Here is a 15,066-nt window from a genome sequence, read left to right on the forward strand (position 1 = left end):
TGTCCTTTAGAGAAGGAAATCTGCTGGCCTACATGGGACTCCAGACCCACAGAAATGTCGTTAACTTTCTTTTTTAAAAAAAAAAATTTTAAATGCCCTCTGAATGGGGCTCAATTAGGGATGGGCAATAAATGCTGGCTTAGCCAGCGACACCCACATCCCACGAACGAATAAAAAATAAATAGATCATTTTCAGGCTGGCAAGATGTGATGAGTGGAGTGCCACAGGATTCGGTGCTGGGGCCTCAACTATTTACAATTTACATCAATGACTTTGATGAAGGGACCGCATGTAAGGTTGCTAAATTTGCTGATGACACAAAGGAGGAAAATAAGCTGTGAAGAGGAAATAAGCCTGCAAAGGGACATAGTTTTAAGTAAGTAGGTAGAAATTTGGCAAATGGAGTATAATGTGGGAAAAGTGAACTGGTCCACTTTGGCAAGAAGAGTAAAAAAGCAGCATATTATTTAAATGGAGAGAGATTGCAGAACTATACAGAGGGATCTGCATATCCTGGTACATGAATCACAAAACATTTGTATGCAGGTACAGCAAGTGATTAGGAAGGCAGATGGAATGTTGGTGTTTATTGAAAGGGGAATATGAAAGGAATATAAAAGAAGGGATGTTTTGCTACAGCTGTACAGGATATTGTTGAGACCACATCTGGAGTACTGTGTAATTTTTTGGTCCCCTTATTTACGAAAGGCCATAAATGCATTCGAAGCAGTTCAGAGAAGATTCATTCAACTGATACCTGAGATGGGGGTTTATCTTAGGAAAGGTTGGACAGGCTGGGTCTGTATCCATTGGAGTTCAGAAGAATGACTGGTGATCTTATTGAAACATCTAAGGTCCTGAAGGGACTTGACAGGCTAAATGCTGAAAGGATGTTTCCCCCTTGTGGGAGAGACAAGAACTAGGGGACACAGTTTAAAAATAAAGGGGTCTCCCATTTAAGACCGGGAAAAGAAAATTTATTTTCTCTTGAGGGTCGTAAGCCTTTGGAAATATTTTTAAGGCAGAGTTAGACAACCTTTGACTCCCTTGTTAGTCAAGAATCTATCGGGGGTAGGCGAAATGTGGAGTTAAGGACACCATCAACCATGATCATCTTGAATGGCGGAGCAGGCTTGAGGGTCCGAATGGCTTACTTACTCTTGTTCCTTATTCATAGTTCATAAGCTGTCTTCTGACTTCACATTTGGAGCAATGTTTTAACAATGCTATGTTTTTACAACAGGTTTGTTTATTTGGGTCAAAACCAGCATAAGGTTGACACATACAGCCAACAAAACAATGCAAAGCAACTAGACAACATGATGACCATTTTGTAAGTATCAAGCTCTTATTTTTATACATTGCCTAAAGCAAACTTCTACCTTGTCTTTTTATAAGTCTGCAAGTATATCAAAAGGGTGCGTTTTGGTGAATAAGGGAAAAGCATATCAAATTAAAGCAGTGGACTCCTTGGAGACAGCCTCCAGCAATTGTGACCCCTAACACATCGCTGACTTATGCTCTTTTACTATTTTCTTTGCCGTGGGTTGTGAGACTGCTGTGGGTGTCGTGTCATGGAGGGGCGCAATACTTCATTATCATATTAAAATATAGCTCCCATACTGCACTTGGGAGCCTGGTTAACATTTATATTTACTATAGATGTCAGTGTATAAGATGACATTTGAAGCCTCAAAATCCCTCCCAACAACTGACATCTCCTTAAACATATAAAAATGAGCTGCTGCCGTGGGTCTGGGTGGCTGCCATTTCAAAATGTCATCAGCATCCAACACAAAGAGAGCGTGTCTTAAATTCCCACGGCTATTTCACAACAGAGCCCATATCGCCTGCTTGACCCCTTGTTCCAGTTATAAGGTAACAGTAAGTAAAGCATGCATTTGTGGGGTAAAAAGTTGAGGCTGACTACTAATACAAGTATAGTATGTGTCATAATTATCTAGTTCATGCTTTGAATCCTGCTCTGATTAATTATTTTTACTCTGGATTGCCCCTTGCCCTTTTCCATAGTTAACTTAAACATTATGATGCCTTGATCACTGTTCCCTAAATGTTCCTATACTTACATTTGAGCCACTTGACCCACCTCATTCCCCAGAATCAAATCCAATGCCCACATTGGATTGGAAACATACTGATTTAGAAAATTCTCCTGAAAACATTTCAGAAACCCTTACCCCTCTCTGTCCTTTACAGTAGTGGTATCCCAGTCAATATTAGGATAATTGAAGTCTCCTATTTATAACTACTCTATAGGTTTTGCAGCTCTCTAATTTCCTTACAAACTTGTTCCCCTGCACCTTACCCACTGATTTGTGGTCTACAGCATTCACCCCAGCGGTGTAATGGTACATCCATTGCTTCTTAGCTCTAACCAAATGAAGACAAGAGCTGCTAGCTTCGGGGGGGTAAGTGCTTTTTGTAGCATTCCTTGTGGAGCAGGTGTGCCTCCCAGCCCTCAAGTAAATCTTAAGCCTCCCTCCTTGTTTCAGGCAGTCTTTTTTACCCCTGCCATGATCAGTACCCTTTTGCCCTCCCACACTGCCCTGATTTTAAAGCCTGACATACTGACCATCACCCTCCCGCCTCCACCCTTCATTGATGCTTGATCCACGATCACAAATGCCAGACTGTCTGAAGGTCCCTAACTGCAACCTCCTGCTCCTGGTTTTCCTGCTGGGCAGCCTGTCGTTTGGAAGAAAGATTTATACGGTTCTGTAATTAACTTCGTAAGAACATCATGTTGCCTGTTTCTCCCTCACTTCTCTTCCTGTGTATATTTGGGACAAAGAAATAGTGAGCAATAAGCAGGGAGAGGTTTTTCCAGTTTGAGGAAATTAGATTAATTAGTTACAATTTACAGGAATAGTTATAGAAATATTACAGTATCCAAAAATTTACAGAACTAAAATTACTGAAGTAATACATCAGTTGAACAAGTGGAGAATCTGTTCATATGTTGACTGAGAGTAAGTAACTTTGACTTAGTAACTTTGGTATGATTGGATTATTTTTGAAACACTAAAGGATAAAAATTGGATTAAGCCCAATAACTGATGTGGAGATTGTGATGTGATGCAGGCGGCATGCAAACTTGATAGCTGCGTGCAGCCCCAGCACTAAACTTGCTGCTGGGTGGCTGCATGCCTCAGCAGGGAGTCCAAGTTTGTGTGAGGCTAGTATTACTTAAAACTAACCTGTATGACTGAAAGCCAACCTGCACTTCTTAAAAGGAAGTTGCATTTGGCTGCAACAGATGCTCTTGAAAGAGCCTCTAAGCAAGAAGAAGAGTGCAAGAGGACAGAGAGCATTCTCCAAGATTCTCCGATGCAGTAGAGGAGGTGGACAGGAGCATAGCGATCTTCTTCCCACAAGGAGCCAGGAGGCCCTCCAGACAGACACTGAAGGCAGTGGGAGCAGATAACAGTTGTTGCCAATGAGCTGTCTAGCTCCAAGGACCTGAATGCAATGCAAAAAAATGTTTAATGACCTCAAATGATCAAGGTCAGTGAATGAATTTTCAAATGCCATGTTCTTGCAAATGAATACTGCAGGGCACCTCTGGAGAGGTCCAAGCAGCTGAACTGTGGCTTGAGCACCCCAATAGCCTGCTCTCTGATGCTTCATTTGGCAGTATGGTTCTCATATATGCTTGCTGGTCATGTGGTTGTGTTGCCTGCCAGAGTCAGGAGCCAAGTGTTAAGCCCTTTCCACCCAGCAGCCACCCTTTGTTATTGTGACTTAAATACAGAGGTAAGAACGGGCAGACACAGAAAATGTGCATCATGACTGCTGTCAGAATAGCAAGCATTGGCTTGCATGATACACTGAGCATGGTCACACTTCAGCTGCACATTGACGAATACAGTATATCTCCGCACTTAAATGTGGCACCCACAAAACTATGCATGCAGTTGACGGCACCCTGCACCATGGAGAAACCAGCAAAGCTATATGCATACTCCAAATGTTCTCTCTCTAGCTAGAGAGAAGGTGATAAATTCCCCTCCTGGCATAAAGAGCATCAGTCAACTCCCTTATAAATCGTGGATAGTGAACTTGGACCTGTCACCTATTCCAGCCTGGAAGGGTCCCAGCAAAAACAAATTTAAGGGCCTGTTCACCTTCACAGCCACTGGTAGTGCCATCCTTGCCTTGCTTTGAGGTTTCAAATTTCTGTAGCACCTCCTTCATAAAACAATGTTTATGCAAACACTGCTCCTGGCTTAGGTTAAGCTAAGAGAAATGTTCCCTGGGTTGATAAGGCCTTTTGCTGAGAGCCTTCCTCCCCCACCACCGCCTCCTTCTGAGCAGCTTGTCCTCTTCTGTGCAGCCTCTGCTCCATCTCCCTCTTGTGCTACAGTCCAAGGGAGATGATAACTATACAAAAGCAGCGGAAGTCATGTCATTGAATATATTTAAGGCTGATTTGGATAGGTTTTTGATCGACAAGGGAGTCAAGGGTTATGGGGTTGTTGCGGATTGGGAAGTGGAGTTGAGGCCACAGTAAGACCAGCCATGATCTTATCAAATGGCAGAGTAGGCTCAAGGGGCCGAATGGCCATCTCCCACTCCTAATTCTTGGGTTCACCTGTGACTGGCAGTAAGTAGTCTATACAGAACTCTTGAAGTCAAATCCAAGGCGTTCTTTCCACGTGCAGCACCACTCCCTGTTGACTTCATCAAATTTTAACTACTGCAAACTGCGAAGCACTTTTACAAACTTGGAGCCAGTTGAAATTAATCAGCAACTAACCTAGAGTGGATGATGATCCTTTCTAAATAGCACACGTGAAGGTCCTTCCTGTTGCTGAATGCATACTCAGCTGCGTGTGTTTGAGAGGTGGTGGTGGATGGAATTGCAAGGTCAAAAATGACAGTGTTGGTATCAAATAACACTGACCAAAACGGTACCCGTAGCTCCAAAACTACAGGCACTGGGAGCCAAGTTTTGCAGCACGTGTTTTAATATGAAATCTGTTTTCATCCCAATTGCAGGCTGCCTTTCAGAAATCTTACCTCAGAGTTTTGATTTTGACCTGGGGAAAATGAAAGAACTTTGCAAATGTGAATATTTAAGAAAAAAAATATAATATTCAATAGAAAATCAGACCTAAACATGAAGTGTCTAGAATTACTTAGCATTTATCACATTGCATAATATTTCTTTCATTCAACCGCCAGGCACGTGCTTCATCTACACAAACATGTGCCATTGCCAGAGTGAAAAGTTTTGATGAGCCGTAATCACCGAAATTTAGCTGCCTTAATTCTAAAAATAGATTTTGCCTGTTCTAATTCTTTGAGAGGCTTTGTCTCTTCTAGCTCTTCTGTTGTCGCTAAAGCAACTGAAGTACTCTATGAAACTTAGTGGAAAAAACATATATACAGGCTTTTATAATGTTGTCATGGAAGCATTGCTACTCTTGCTAAGTATTGACACTGCGCTAAATATACCAATTATTCAGTTTTAGAATACTTGTTGAATTTTTTCTATTAGCTAAAAATACTGTTGACTGAGACTATTAATATTTAAAATAGCTTAATTTTAACTTCTTTTGTTTATTGCTGTAAGGTGGAAACATCCCAGATTTGCACAAAGTGTGGTAGCAGGTGGGTAAAACGATGTTTTACCCGCCAGCCGCAATAGTGGCTTTTGACGTCATATCATCCCAAACCCACCACATTAATTATGCATTTCCGGGAAACACACCGTTTCCATGGCAGATGGGCTCTCATTCACCTGCCACACCATCTCCTCGCCACTTCATCACGCTGGGTGCCATATTTAAAGTGCAGCCACGTGCGCACACCACAGTGCTCCCAGCCCACAACTACTGCACAGAACACATGGCCCCAAACGGCAAGAAGATTGCAGCCCCTATGTTCAATAACATGTCCATCAAGTGCCTTTGGATGCAGTGGAGGCCCGCTGTGATGTCCTCTACCCCCGCTCTGGCTACAGGATGGGTAACAATATCACTAATCTGGCTTGGGAAGTGGTGGCAGCAGTGGTCAGCACCAACGCCCTGCCAAAGAGGACAGCCACCCAGTGCCGCAAGAGGATGAATGATCTCCTCTGTTCCACCAGGGTAAGTCACTCTTCTTATCGCTCTCAACTCTCTCACTCAAACCCATCACACATCCACACGCCCTCACTCATTGCCAATTCAAGGAACATCACCATTCACTCTGACTCACACATGTTCATTGTCCTCTTCCCGTCCATGGGGCCACTCACGATCCACACATGCCAGGCATACTTATCATCTGGCCTGGCAGGCATCCTGCTTGCAGTCTCCCCACCTCAATTCATGCAGGACAAGCTGGCACACAACAAGAGGGAAAGGTCGCAGACCAGTGGGGGACTGCCTGAAATCAAGGTCCTCATGGACTTTGAAAACAGAGCCATCCAGCTGACCAGCGAGGATCTGGACCGTTCCTTTGCTGATGGTGAGGTCAGCCATGCTCTCCCTAGTGAGGATCCAGCAGTACAACACCCATCAGACAACCATGCTGTGAGTGATATGTCCTGTTTCACAGGCCAATATCATGCACTAATTATCTCTCCTTGCTTTTGCAGGCACATAAAGGAAACTGCCAAGAGAGTCCACGACCTACGATCAAGCCCCGAGGGAAGCTCAGAAGAGGAATCTGCTGAAACCCTCCCTGAAGACCCATCACAGCACTTACCCACCCCCTCCACGAGTGCAGAGACACACGCCTCAGTGGGACCGAGCTTCAAAGTAGCCTAGCGACCACAATCTAGCGAGCGCACCGCATTTTCTGATCCAGGGACTTTCCAGGTGTCCGGCACTGGGACTGCTGCAGGTCAGAAATTTGCTGAGTCCTAATCAGATGACAAGCCTCTGGACTCTGCCCTGTTACAGTTACTGGAGCTGCGAAGGAACATCAGGAAGGAATGTCCGCTGCACTCCTCAGATTGCAAGGCACAATGGAGTCCATGTGCCTTCAGGCTGAGGTGATGGCGCTGGCATGCCGACACACCGAGGTCAACACTGGTAGGATGGCGGCTGCCATGGAGACCTTGGTCAAGGATGTCGCTCCTGCCCTGCTGCACGGGCTGAACTCCTTCACCGACAGGAGCCCTTGGGCACCCATAGGGAGGAGGATCAACATGCATAACCCCTGGGGCTGTCTATCCAGGTGACTCTGGGAGCATCCGGCCCATTCACATCCCCGCCTTCCTGTGACCTCAGCAGCTCCAGCTCCACAGGCCGAGGAGGGTGCCACTGCCACACAGCAGGACCTTGAAAGCAGGTTGGGGCCTTCCAAGTCTCAGCCCTCCAGAGGACGCCCGCCAAGGCCATCACAGACAGGAAGTAGCAGTCATCAGACTGCCTCCAGCTCCGCTGTGGAGGTCCAGGGAGCACAAACTTGTAGGGTTAGGAAAGTTAAGATGTAGTTGCACAGTTTGGGTGTTAATCACTTGTGCACAATGTTCACTATTGTTAATAAACTCCCAAGAATGTTTCCCTGCCTATGGCTCCTTGTTTTGATGAGTAATGTTTGTGTCACTCAGTTGTGGAACCTCTCTGCATAAGATAAAGGCAGGTGTCTTAGTCCAGGGTCTCTTCACTGTGCTTTGTGCAGCCTTCAGACCAAAGTGATGGCCTGGCCTCTCACTCCCTGGAAACATTACTGATGCTTGCACCTCGACGGTGCTTGCCATTGCTGCCAGAATGTTGTGGGCAGGCGTCAGAGTACCGTCATGCTCTGTGTGCTCACAGCACCTTTTAAGGTGGGGCTGGCCCCCATCTCTTCATCTGTGACCAGTGACGCTGTGCTCCTGAAGGGGTCAGATGCTTTTAAAGTTTCATGGCTGTGTCTCTGATATGACCCTGATCACAGAGCACAAGCGAAGTGCCCTCGGCCAGACATGAGTCAGACATTCTGAGGCTATGTGAAGATCTTTGGAGTGTCCTCGCTGCATGTCGTCATCATCCTCCTGCAATCGAGCACCTATTAGGGCCTCCACTGCGTCTCCATGACAGGAGCATTATCACAGAGGGTACGTACACTGCCATAAGCCAGACTGGAGCCAGACGTTCATAGATGCAAGATTAGGGTCCATGGTGTATCTTCGCTGCATGTCATCATCATCATCCACAAATCTAGCAGCTATGAGGGCCTCCCGAGCGCACCTGCCTCATCTGGCCAGTGCCAGGCACCGGAACCTCAAGTCCAGCATCCTGATAGTTTGCTCCACCAAGTTGCAGCATGAGCTTCATTATACTTGCTGTGTTGCTGTCTGAGGCTGCTGCAAGGGCATCAGCCACAGCCTCTGTGGGTAGCCCTTGTCCCCCAGGAGCCAACCCTACAGCCCCTGTGGACCCTGGAAGATGTCAGGGATCTGTGACTGAGAACGTAGAAGTCGTGGACACTCACTGGAAACAGTGTGCAGACCTGCACGTGCGTCTGTGGTGGTTGCAACCAGCTGCACATTGAGCGAATGGAAGCCCTTGTGGTTGACAGCGTGTTGCGACAGAGATCTGAGCGCTACGTGAATGCAGTCGATGGCACCCTACACCTGTGAGAAACCTGAGACCTGGACCAATCCAATCACTCTTGCATCCTGGCTGTCCTGGTCCCGGGTGAAATGCACAAAGTTGTGTGCCCTTGCGAAGATGGCATCTGTGACCTCATGGATGCATTTGTGGGTGGAGGCTTGTGACCTCCCACAGAGGTCATCTGTGGAGCCCTGAAAGGAGCTACTGCGTAAAGGTTGAGCACCGAGGTCACTTTCACGGCCACTGGCAGTGGATCCCCTCCATGTCCCCATGGTGTCAAATCCTGCAGTAGCTGGCAGATGTGACCTACCATTTTCCTAGACATGCGTAGTCTTCGGCGACACTGGTTCTTGCTCATCTGCAGGAATGAAAGGCAGTGTCTTTCGACCTTGGGTCTAGCTAGGCACTGACCAACAATAGCTCACTGTGGTTCTTCAGCGGGAGCCCCAGCCGTCCCTTCTTCCCGAGGGTGTTGCTTCTCCCTCTGCGCAGCCAGGCACCTCCTACGCTCTCCTCTCCATCATCTCTGCTCTCTGTATGCAACGAGGCATACAGCTAGTTCTTCAGGTTCCATGCTTCTGATACAAAACAAAAACAGAAATACCTGGAAAAACTCAGCAGGTCTGGCAGCATCGGCGGAGAAGAGCAAAGTTGACGTTTCGAATCCTCATGACCCTTCAACAGAACAGTTCTGTTGAAGGGTCATGAGGACTCAAAACGTCAACTTTGCTCTTCTCCGCCAATGCTGCCAGACCTGAGGTTTTCCAGGTATTTCTGTTTTTGTTTTGGATTTCCAGCATCCGCAGTTTTTTATTTTTATCCATGCTTCTGATGTGTGAATTAGCTTGGGTATACTAAGAACCTCTCTTGGTCAAGTCTGAAGGCTCCTTAATGCATCCCGGAGAGTGCTGGCCACCATTTGGATGGCCAGAGTTTAGTGCGCCGCATGACTGCCTGAAACCCCAACCACCTCCGCCCCACTCCACCTGATTGGCAGCAGCTTGCCCATTGGACTGTATACTGTGCTCTCAGCTCAGGCACAGGCATTCTCCTAACCTATACTGCATGGCTGTAATGTTAGCTTGAACCATGGGGGAGGCTGGTCCAAACTAGAATGATAACATTGCAAGGGGCTGTGAGTGCCTCCACCAGTGACTGCTCCACAGCCTTTATCAAGGAGATTGTACAATGCGCCCAGTCGTCCACCTGTTCTGCAGTCCACTAAAATACTCATTAGTTTGCAGTCTGTGCCCAAGGAGTGGAAAACTCTGGAGCACTTGGTGGCACTTGCGTGCCCCTGGGTTGCTTGAGTGGGCAGATAAGCTAGAGGCCTGACTCTCCACATGTCAATGTGGCTGTGCCTGAACTGCCTCATCTGCAGAGGAATGGTCACTTTTTTTATACAAGCCTTCCTTAATGCATGGATGCTTCCCTCCCATCCCCCCACCACCGTGCATGTGCACTACCTTCAACAGCAGGGCAGTCCTTGCACACCCCCCCCCCCCCCCCCAAAAACATGCCTCAACTGCAGGGCAGGCCATGCCCCCACGTCTCCAACGCACCTCAACCTTGAAGTCCAACAGGCAACTTGGGCGAGTGCTGCGCAGCCTTACTGTCTACTCACCTCCGAGTTCCCCTCAAAGTGCAGCCCGCCAAGTGCACGCCTTATATATGCTGTTGTGAAACACATCGGCCTGCAATCAACCAGCCATGGGCAGACAATCCAGCTGGGGGTGTGGGGGGAGGTGATGATTCAGGTGGGCTGGTGTTATAATGATATACAGATGTATTACAATGAGGTTTCTGACGTCCGTTGGCAGGAAATGCGGCCCACCATCAATGGGCTGAGCGGGCAATCACAAACCGGTTTCACGGTGTCATGAAACCAATTTTTGGTCACCTCACCATATTGTCTGTTCACACCGCCGAGCATGCCCAATGCTAGCAGGCACGGATGATTCCACCTGCAGAATTTAAAACAACCATCCAATGCAAAGATATGTTGATTTAATAGTTCCCTCAAATATGGATTCACAGGCCGTGACAAAGTCTGAGTTACACTTGTGAAGTCTTAGTTATAAAGTCAAACTTTTTTGGAATTTTTTCGAGATGTGGGCAACATTGGCATGGCAATATTTGTTGCCTTAAGGAATTAAGTGTCAAACATATGGAGTACAACTAGAGTTGAATGTAGGCCATATGAGGTAATTACCCTTCCCTTAAGAGGAATTGGTGAACTTGTTGGGTTTTCACAACAACCTGGTCGATCTCAGTCATTTACTAGCGCGGTCCTGCATAATAAATGGATAGATTTATTAAATTCAACTTCACAATTTGTATGGATGGATTTGAACTCGTGGGATAGAATTTGCTCTCATTTTACAGACATAAAATGGATGCAGCAGGGACCAAAGGTGTCTGAAAGATGTCGACCTGATATTGGAGTTTGCCTGCTCTGCTGTGGATTCTTAGCCTTCCCAGGAGGAACAAGAATGTTCTCCTCCACTCAGAGTATTCTAAATACCTTTTTGAAAGTACTTTGTTATAATCTGGGATCTGGAACTTGAAGAAGCTTGATCCATGAGAAGAAGATCAGATATAATTATTACAGACCTTTGGACGACATCATTTCTTTCAGTTCGGCTGTATTTCCATGCATGGCTTGTTTGCAGTGCCCATCGTGAAAATCAGGAAGTATGATCTTTTACTTAGTGAGATATAAAAAGGCTTTAAGAACATTACACATATTTGCTGTAGCTTATAATAAGCTAAGTTGTACCATTTTAAGATTCAAACAGTGGATTGAACACCAGCCTTTGAACTCTTAGACATGGCTTTGAATCCAAGCTAGATTCATCGAATGAAATTGTGTAGAGTTTTGAAAAGCCCAGGTTTCTTCAAACTTTCCTCATATCTGTGACCTATGATGCTAAGGTTTAACCTTGTGGCTCTTCTCTGAACATCTCCCAGTGCTTCAGTGTTGCCTTTGTGCTTGAAACACCAAAACTGGATGCTGTACTCAATCTGATCATTTCACAGTACAAATTTTTCAATTGTAATCTATTGTTTTGACTATCCAGATTAACATGCTATGAGCTTTGTTGATTGCTGCTGTTACAATCCTTGTGGAGACCAATGACATAAAAGAACTGAACTTTCCAAATGATGCCAATGGAAGAAACTGATGGATAAGATTTCACTTTTTAAAATTTTCACTAACAATCAAACCGACATCAGCAGAAACTAAACATAAATTAACATGCACATTGCACTCTGTGGAAACTATAAATTATGCTTTAAGTATCTAAAACAACAAAGATCAATCTCTCGGATTTCTCAGGTGGTCCCTTCAGCATACATGGCATTAATCTCAACCACAGAGTCCCACAAACTTATCTTCCATGGTAGAGTTTCAGTTTCTTAATTAACACAGGAATTAGATTTGAAGTCCCATCTGACAGCAGCTTTACCACTGAGTTCAACGGGGAAAATAACCACCAAAAAGTACACGTTTCCAGATCCTTCAGAACTCAGCTCCCTGAATCAGCCTAATTTTGTCTTCTCTTCCAGCTGTGCCATGATTTTCCACCTTCGCTGTCTTACTGTCACTGAACTGTTCTCATTTTTTTGAAGAAGCTGAACTTTTAGAGCTCTGCCTGTTCTGGCCTGAAATTTGACTTCTCAGCATCGTGTCTTTTTTTCCAATCAGCTTCCGTTTCTCTGGCAGTTTAAGCCACAAGCTGACATTGTAGAAGTCTGATGTCACAGCTTGGAATTCCAATTTAATACCCCTCCCAGAAGCCTGGACTTGGTTTCTGTTTCAGTTAGGGATTGTGGCTGTGAAACTACAGTCAGTGCAGACAACAGCTTGCAAATGACGGATTTTATCACACTGCTCTGCATCAGTTGGAGATCTTCAGTAGTTAGTCTCCTAAGACTCAGAAGATCTATTTTGGTTGTATCTGTAACCATTTCAACATCATTCATGAAATACACACGTTCCTTATTTCTTTTTATGTGCAGCATTTTATATTTGTCTGTATTAATCTTTATCCGAACAATTTAACCTGTTCCTCTGATTCTAATTTCCTGCCTAGTTTGATATTGCTATAAATTTAACTACATTCCTTCCTCAACCCTGACATAAGTCCCTGAGTACTCCTTATTTTCCATCCTTCCATCAATATTTTGCACATTCGCAGGTTTCCCCCTGAAATCCTAATATTTTAGGTTTAATTAACAATATCTCACGTGGAACAAGATTAAATGCCTTGGGTTCTTTTACATTTACCTGAGCAGGTAGGATTATCGATGAAGTGTCTCTTCCAAAAGACTGTACATTCAACAATGCAGTGCTCCCTTAATAGTGGACTGACGTGCTAGTTTAGATTACCTTTCCAAATCCTGGAATGTGGCTCGAACTCATCAACTTTCTAAATCTGACTCGAGAGTGTCACCACCGAGACAAACTGTTGTTGACCATGTTTTTTTACTTCTTTTCCAGGGGGCCAGTCTCATTGTTTCTTCAGGATAGTATTTATGAGGTGCATCTGGCTGACCTTAGCAGAAAATCGGCAGAAATCTTTGATTCCCATATCCAAAATGGCAAAGGCATTATACAACCCATGTGCAAGGATGACATGATAGTCTACAGAGAATACATTAAAAACAGATACATGTGAAGAGTTTCGTCATGCAGTCCTAGACATAGCAAATTACCAAGGTTAGAGTGCCATGTCCATAGAGACAATTTCCAGGCATAATTGTCGTATGTGTGGGATATGACTAATTCAGAGTGTAATTATCCTTTCTACAAACCATTCATACAATTGAATTTGGGTCTTAAACACTCTATTATGACAAAATAATGAAAATGATGAGCTTAAGTGTGACATTAATATGGATATCATTTCAGGACAAGCTCATGGTATTCGGTAATGTGTGTCTTATATCAGTTTTGCTTTATTAGAACAACAGTATAGGTTGTTTGGAGATTGCATGCGTAGTTAACTGACATCCCTACAACTTAATATCTTTAAAAACAATGCTCAGATATTGTGATAATGCATTCTTTGCCAATGTTGCTCAGTATTGATGATGTTTATCTTTTCCCTGTGCTCACATTAAAGAAAACTACTTCAAACTTTGATTCCAAAAATGTTTCATTTTCTAGGACAGTAATGGCCGCCTAGTTTTTGTTTTAGTTTTCAAATGCATTATGCCTTCATCAAACCATCTAAGTTCCTCTTGACAACTGTCATTCAATTACATATAATATTGCTATGTTGTAGGGTTCAAAATTTGCATTTTACTGATAGGGCAGGGAACTGAGATTAGGTAGAATGTTCTTTCAGTGAGCCAGTGCAGACTCGATGAGCTGAATGGCCTCCTTCTGCACTATAAAGTTTCTGTGATATCTTTTTAGAATTAGGCATTGTTACAGCCTGAAAATTGTCCTTTAAAAATCCCTTGCTCAAAACTTGCAGTTTTGACAGAAGAGTCAAGCAATGATAAATATGTATGATAAAAGCAAAATACTGCGGATGCTGGAAATCTGAAACAAAAACAAAAATACCTGGAAAATCTCAGCAGGTCTGACAGCATCTGCGGAGAGGAATACAGTTGACATTTTGAGTCCAATAGACTCTTCATCAGAACTAAGGAGATAGAGAAATGAGGTGAAATATAAGCTGGTAGAGGGGGGTGGGACAAGTAGAGCTGAGTAGGGGGCCAGTGATAGGTAGAGGCAAAGAAGAGATTGCCAAAGATGTCATAGACAAAAGGACAAAGGGGTGTTGACGGGAATGGTTAGATTTTCAAAGCCTTTAGGTATTGTATAATTGTGCTTTATTTCTATTTTCCTGTTTCCCGCCAGATTTTATTTTTGTTGACACTTAATGGACTGGGGAGTCTAGATGTCCTGTAGATTTTTCAACTTTATATATGCAGGTACAGCAGGTAATTAGGAAAGCTAATAGAATGTTATCATTTACTGTGAGGAAAATTGATTACAAAAGTAGAGAAGTTATGCTTCAGTTGCACAGTGCGATGAGACCGCATCTGGAATATTGTGTACAGTACTGGTCTCCTTATTTAAAGAAAGATGTAAATACATTAGAAGCAGTTCAGAGAAGGTTTACTAGACTAATACCAGGAATGGGTGGGTAGTCTTATGAGGAAAGGTTGGGCAGGGTTAGGCTTGTATCCACTGGAATTTAGAAGAGTAAGAGGCGACTTAATTAAAACCTTTAAGACCCTGAGGGGTCTTGACAGGCTGGATGTAGAGAGGATATTTCCTCTTGTGGGAGAATCTAGAACTAGGGTCACTATTTAAAACTAAGGCATCACTCACTTAAGACAGAGATGAGGAGAATTTCTTTCTGATGGTTGAGTGTCTTTGGAACTCTTCCTCAAAAGGTGGTGGAAGCAGGGTTTTTGAGTATTTTTAAGACGGAAATAGATAGGTCCTTGATTAACAAGGGGATGAAAGGTTATCGGGGGTAGGCAGAAATG

General features: G+C 44.3%; 1 protein-coding gene across 4 annotated transcripts in view; it reads left to right on the forward strand.

The window, feature by feature from the left end:
- The window catches only part of fig4a (FIG4 phosphoinositide 5-phosphatase a), a 112,051-nt gene extending 98,355 nt beyond the window's left edge, over positions 1 to 13,696 (forward strand). For all 4 annotated transcript variants that reach the window (XM_078542574.1, XM_078542573.1, XM_078542575.1 and 1 more), the window contains 2 exons: positions 1,245 to 1,334; positions 13,058 to 13,696. In XM_078542574.1, the coding sequence (XP_078398700.1) occupies positions 1,245 to 1,334; positions 13,058 to 13,235 (268 nt within the window). In that variant the 3' untranslated portion in view covers positions 13,236 to 13,696. The remainder of the gene's footprint in view (positions 1 to 1,244; positions 1,335 to 13,057) is intronic.
- Positions 13,697 to 15,066: the final 1,370 nt, after the last annotated feature.

The sequence above is a fragment of the Cetorhinus maximus genome, chromosome 5 (genome assembly GCF_964194155.1).
Source record: "Cetorhinus maximus chromosome 5, sCetMax3.hap1.1, whole genome shotgun sequence".
NCBI lineage: Eukaryota > Metazoa > Chordata > Chondrichthyes > Lamniformes > Cetorhinidae > Cetorhinus > Cetorhinus maximus.